General features: G+C 57.5%; 1 protein-coding gene across 1 annotated transcript; it reads left to right on the top strand.

Moving 5' to 3' along the window:
• The first annotated feature begins 3481 nt into the window (after positions 1–3481).
• On the top strand, positions 3482–5872 carry KLF2 (KLF transcription factor 2). The gene is made up of 3 exons (XM_082621151.1): positions 3482–3662; positions 3848–4664; positions 5212–5872. Exons 1-3 carry the CDS (start codon positions 3588–3590, stop codon positions 5385–5387), a joined length of 1068 nt encoding a protein of 355 aa, XP_082477277.1. The 5' UTR covers positions 3482–3587; the 3' UTR covers positions 5388–5872.
• Positions 5873–6194: the final 322 nt, after the last annotated feature.

Genomic DNA, 6194 nt, shown 5'->3' with positions numbered 1-6194 from the left:
TAGATGACAACATAGGGGAAAATCGAGATGACCTTGGGTTTGGCACTGACTTTTTAGATACGAGACCAAGAGCACAATCTGTGAAAGGAAAAACTGATAAGCTGGGCTTCATTAAAATGAAAAACTTCTGTTCTGCAAAAGGCACCATTAAAAGAATCAAAAGACAAGCCACAGACTGGAAGAAAATCTTTGCAAAACACCTACCAGGTAAAGGACTCGTGTCCAAAATATACAAAGGATTCTTAAAGTCCAATAAGAAAATAAAAAACCCAGTTAAAAACTGGGCCAGAGATCTGAACAGACCCCTCACCAGAGAAAATATACAGATGGCAAATAAGCATATGAAAAGGGGCTCCACATCAGATATCATCAGGGGATTGCAAATTAAAACAACAATGAGATACCACCAAACACCTATTAGAATGGCTGAAATATAAAAAACCAACACCACTAAATGCTGACGAGGATGTGGAGCAACAGGAACTCTCATTCATTCACCGCTGGTGTTACAGCTACTTTGGAAGACAGTTTGGTGGTCTCTTACTAAGCTAAACATAGTCTTATCCTACATTCCATCAATTGTGTTCCTAGGTATTTATCCAATTAATTTGAAAACTTATGTCCAGGCAAAAACCTGCACATGAATGTTTATAGCAGCCATATTCAATGCCTATTCAATAGCAACTCGATTGCCCCAAACTGGAAGCAACCAAGATGTCCTTCAATAGTTGAATGGACAAACTATGGTACATCCATACCATGGAATATTATTCATTGATAAAAAGAAATGAGCTATCAAGCCACCAAAAGACATGGAGGAATCTTAAATGCATACTGCGAAGTGAAAGAAGACTCTGAAAAAGCTACATATGGTGTGGTTCCAGCTATATGACATTCTGCAAATGGTAAAACTATGGAACCTAACCAGGACTTAGAAGGGAGGGAGGGATGGATTTTTAGGGCAGTGAAAACAGTTCTATATGATAGTTCTATATAGTTCTATATGATGTAACAGCAGATACATGTCACTATGCATTTGTTGAAACCCACAGAATGTACAACACAAAGAGTGAACCCTAAAGTAAACTGTGGGCTTGAGTTAATAATAATGTATCGATATTGGTTGGATAATAACTTATCAATATGTAACAAAGGTATCACGCTAAAGCAAGATGTTAATAATAGGGGAAACTGTGCCTGGGGAGGGGATATATGGGAACTCTTTGTACTTTCTGCTCGTTTTTTTCTGTAAACCTGTTGCTGCTCTATAAAAATAAAGTTCATTCGTTTGGGGGGGAGGGGGCGGGAGATAAGCCAGAGCCAAGCAAGTGGAAAGTGAGAGGACTGAACGCTTGGTGGAAGGCACAGCAAGTACAAAAGGCTGGAGGGAGGAATGTGCTTGGCGTGCTCCAGAACTGGCAAGGGACGGGGATGGGCTGGAGAGAGCTGCAGGAGCTAGCTGAGGCTGAGGGGAGGACCCAGGCGCCATTTGAGCAGAGGTCCGCAACTGACTGAGAATTATACAACCTGGGAAACAAATCTGATTCCCTTCAACTTCCCCTCATTATCATTCAGGGAAATTGAACGAAATGGCAGTGAGCAAAGCTCATCTAACCAGCACTTGAGTGAGCTCACAGGATATCGTCAACATTTCCACCAAAGAGAAAGCACCCGCATGACCCTCATGATATCCCTTTGGGGTAAGGTACTATTATATTCTGCATTTCTCAAGATTAGGAAGTGAGCCCAGAGAGGCAAAGCCACTTGCAAAGCCACTTGCTCAAGGTCCACTGACCACACAGAGAGTGGTCAGTGGCTGAGGCTGACTCTCAACCATCACAGTGGCAGCCACAGGAAGCATCTTGGAGCTCAACTTGAAATCTCCAGCAGCCCAGGAAAGCTGCAGAGGGGATCCCTGAACTACTACCACCCCAGCAACTGTGCCTGGGACTGAAGCACCTCTGGGTGCCCCACACCTGGCAAATAGGGCTTATCAACAAGTGTTTGCCTAATCCACAGTCTGATGAATCACGATGAGATGGCACACCTCTGAGGCTCCTTCCAGCTGGGAGGGTCCAGGACTGTGGACCCCAGAGGGGTCTCTTGGTGCCTCTGTGATGGCAAGGCAACCCCCTGCAGTTTCCCTGGGATGTGGGGGTCCAGATGCTGTCAGTGACAAAACCCTCCTGGCCCCAGGGAAGGCTTCCAGGTCAGGAGCTGCCTGCACCCGTTACCACCTGGCCGTGGGACTGTGGCTGACCATGGACACCTCCAGGCCTGAACATGGGTTCTGGACTCAAGAGACCAGGGCTGGATACTGGTTCCAGGTTACACCATGAGATGTTCTCCCTCTGATACCCACTTGGCTCCCCTTTTCCCCAGGTCTTGACTCACACATCTCCTCCTGGGTGTGGTTCAAAATTCCACCAACCTCTTTCTCCCCTCTCACACACACTCACTACCCATCTCCCTCTCCTGCCTTCCCCAATATAGTTGTTTATTTCACTTCTCCGCCCCCATCCCCCACTACAGTGAAAGCCCCAAGGGCAAGGGGATTTGTCTGCCTGTTGGCAAATGTGTTCCCAGTGCCCACACAAGGCCAGCACACAGTAACAGCAGGAGTAACGGTCCGTTCCTGGCAGGCCCCATGCCTGGTGTGGGGCATCTGGTGGTGGTGGGGGCGGGTGTTTACATGCTCACAGGGGAGGCCTGTTCCCTGTGGCCCCTCTGGTGCTGGGTCTGTGTTGTTAGATTCCTTGTCATGAGTCTCCTCACTTACGTGAGTCAGTAAAGGCACCAGGCCTGCTGGCAGCTGTAGGACCTCAAGCGTCTCCCAGCACCTCCTGAGCCTCAGTTTCCCCGCCCTGAAGGGCTTCCTTGAGGGAGAGCATCTCAAAGACTTAACATTTCTTGCTGTCATCATGCAAGGTTTTTGACAGAGTGGTGGGCATAACAGTGGATCAGGCTTGGTGGGTTCACAGAAAATGAGGAGCTGAGTCCGGGGAAAGCCACTCTGAGCTCGCGGGACCCAGTTAACCTCATCCACCTAGGATTCTGTGGACCCCTCTGTGGCTGCGGGGGCCCATCTCCCCATCCATCAGAGATCCCTGCAGGCCCCGGATGCCGCCCCCGCTCCAGGTCCTCCCTGTCCTCCCGCAGGCGGGAGCCCACGGGGTGCCCCGGGGATCCCTGAGCGTCACGCTGCTGTTGTGGAGCGTGTGTTGACGCCGTCGCCGGGGAGACAGGCGGGGGCGGGCCCGGGCCGGGGGCGCCGCCTAGCTGCGCACGATGGGCCGAGCCGGCCGCTCAGGGCCCTGGCGGCCTCAGTGGCCACTGCCGCCGCCGCCCGCCGGCTTATATACCGCGGCTAAATTTAGGCTGCGCCCGGAGCTCGTCCCCATCCGGGACGCGTTTCCGCCGCCGCCGCCTTGGCCCGGCCCCCGCGCGCGCCGTGCCTATAAGGCTTGGGCGGGCCCGGCCGCTGCCCGCAGAGCCGTCCCCGCCCGCCCGCGTCCCGGTCCGACCAGCCCGGCTCCGGGCAGCCACTCACCGGTGTCCCGAATCCGCGTCAGCCCCGGGTCCCAGCCATGGCGCTGAGCGAGCCCATCCTACCGTCCTTCTCCACTTTCGCCAGCCCGTGCCGGGAGCGCGGCCTGCAGGAGGTGAGGGCGGCAGGGACCGCGGGCGGCGGGGGCGGCTGACTCAGGGTAGTAGAACGTGGGCTGCGGGGTAGTAGAACGCAGGCGGCAGGGACAGCGGGTTTAGGATAGTAGAACGCAGGCAGCGGGCAGCGATCCCCGGCCCCACCGCGCGCTCACGCCCGCGCCTATCGCTCTGTCACCCGCAGCGCTGGCCGCGCGCAGAGCCCGAGGCAGGCGGCACGGACGACGACCTCAACAGCGTGCTGGACTTCATCCTGTCCATGGGGCTGGACGGCCTGGGCGCTGAGTCCGCCCCGGAGCCGCCCCCGCCGCCCCCGCCGCCTGCGTTCTACTACACTGAGCCCGGCGCGCCGCCTCCCTACGGCGCCCCCGCGGGCGGTTTGGTGTCCGAGCTGCTGCGGCCCGAGCTGGACGTGCCGCCGGGGCCAGCGCTGCACGGTCGCTTCCTGCTGGCGCCGCCTGGCCGCCTGGTGAAAGCCGAACCCCCCGAGGCGGACGGCGGCGGTGGCTACGGCTGCGCGCCGGGCCTGGCCCGTGGACCTCGGGGCCTCAAGCGCGAGGGTGCCCCGGGCCCGGCAGCTGCGTGCATGCGAGGCCCCGGGGGCCGCCCCCCGCCACCGCCCGACACGCCACCGCTCAGCCCCGACGGCCCCGCGCGCCTTCCCGCGCCCGGCCCGCGCGCCCCCTTCCCGCCTCCCTTCGGTGGCCCCGGCTTCGGCGCACCCGGGCCCGGCCTGCATTACGCGCCGCCCGCGCCCGCCGCCTTCGGCCTCTTCGACGACGCGGCCGCCGCCGCCGCAGCTCTGGGCTTGGCGCCGCCAGCCGCCCGAGGTCTCCTCACGCCGCCCGCGTCTCCGCTGGAGCTGCTGGAGGCCAAGCCCAAGCGCGGCCGGCGGTCCTGGCCGCGCAAACGCACCGCCACGCACACCTGCAGTTACGCGGGCTGCGGCAAGACCTACACCAAGAGCTCCCACCTCAAGGCGCACCTGCGCACGCATACAGGTGGGCAGCGAGCACGGGCTGGGGATCAATGCGGGGGGAGCTAGAGGAAGGGCGTGCTTAGGAACCCCCCAGAGGGCGTGGCCCAGAGCTTGGGGAGGGGGCAAGGTCTTAGAAAGCCCCCTGGGGCTTGGCTGGGGGCGTGGCTCCGGAGCCTGGGGACTGGGCGCGCGCTTAGGACCCTCCTGGGAATGTGGCTCGGGACTTTGGGCAGGCATGCACACTTATGAAACCTAGGGGGATGCTATGTCTCAGACTGTCGGGGGGAAGGTGCAGGCTTAGGAGCCCCCCGGGGGCGTGGCTGAAAGACATTGCAGAGCGGACTGTGCACGCTTAGGACCCCTGGGGAGTGAGGATCAGGAGACCCGGGAATGGGAGATGACGTGCCTAGGATCCCTAGAAGTTCAAAACATAGCGGGGCGCGCTTCAGAGAGCTGGTTAAGGGTAGGTTGTGCGCCCCCGAGTAGCCACTAATCAGGGTGAGTGGCTGTGAGTATCAGAGCCACAGGCGGGAGAGAAACTAAGGCCGGCTCTCGCCCCCTCCCTGCAGGCGAAAAGCCCTATCACTGCAACTGGGACGGCTGCGGCTGGAAGTTTGCGCGATCCGACGAACTTACGCGCCACTACCGCAAGCACACGGGCCACCGACCCTTCCAGTGCCACCTGTGCGACCGTGCCTTCTCACGCTCGGACCACCTGGCTCTGCACATGAAGCGGCACATGTAGCCTGGACGCCCCCCGCCCACCCGCGCGCGGCCGTGGCGGGTCCCACGCGCCGGGCACGGCCCCCTTCCAAACTGTGACTGGTATTTATTGGGCCCAGAGGACCGGGCCGGGCACAGCGTGGCCACCGAGGGGGCTCCCCCCACGACGACGACGACGACGCCCGGCCCCCATCAGAGACTGAAGGCCCGGTGGGAGAAGACCACAATCCTCCTTGACGAGTTTTGTTTTCAAAATGGTGCAATAATTAAGTGTCGTCTTCCTCCCTGCCGGGTCTACACTAGAGGATCAAGGCTTGATGCCTTGTGAAAAATACAGCCTTAATTTGTACTGTGCAACATTTTTTATAATATTGTACATAATGACTGTGACAGATATTGTATTACTGTAAATAGGAAGACAGGTGGGCATTTTGACTGCCTGGTTCATTTTTATAAGATTTTGCTGTTTTTTAATTAAAAAAAAAGTTTTGCATCTTTTGAAAAAAATCACAGCACTGGTCTGGCTGCTTGGAAGCTGGGGGCTTGGGGCACTTGGGGGAGGGGCTGGGGGGAACGGGCAGCTTTGATGGAGGGCAGCCTGGCAGAGGTAGGGTGAAGTGGGTCCTGCCCTGGCCAGCATCTGGGGTTGCCAGCTGCAGCCCCCAACTGCCAGGAACCTGTGGGTTTTTCTATAAATTTAAACACTGCCTTTTAGGACTGAGGGAGAGTTATTTTAAGGTTGTTCCCTGAGCCATAAATTGCCTCTTTTTCCCCAGAGCTGGAGAAACTGCTGGTCCCACTGACGTGGCCTCCTCTGGGCTGAAAAAAG

This window comes from Mesoplodon mirus, assembly GCF_964341445.2.
Source record: "Mesoplodon mirus genome assembly, chromosome: 5".
NCBI lineage: Eukaryota > Metazoa > Chordata > Mammalia > Artiodactyla > Ziphiidae > Mesoplodon > Mesoplodon mirus.
Note: the sequence above shows the minus strand (reverse complement) of the source record. Positions and strands in the feature narration are given on the sequence as shown.

What these genes read in the sequence shown, in the direction of transcription:
- KLF2 (XM_082621151.1), top strand. Translation starts at nt 3,588, where the DNA reads ATGGCGCTGAGCGAGCCCATCCTACCGTCCTTCTCCACTTTCGCCAGC. An exon ending in GGGAGCGCGGCCTGCAGGAG is followed by an intron (nt 3,663 to 3,847) that starts GTGAGGGCGGCA and finishes TGTCACCCGCAG; the next exon opens with CGCTGGCCGCGCGCAGAGCC. An exon ending in GCACCTGCGCACGCATACAG is followed by an intron (nt 4,665 to 5,211) that starts GTGGGCAGCGAG and finishes CCCTCCCTGCAG; the next exon opens with GCGAAAAGCCCTATCACTGC.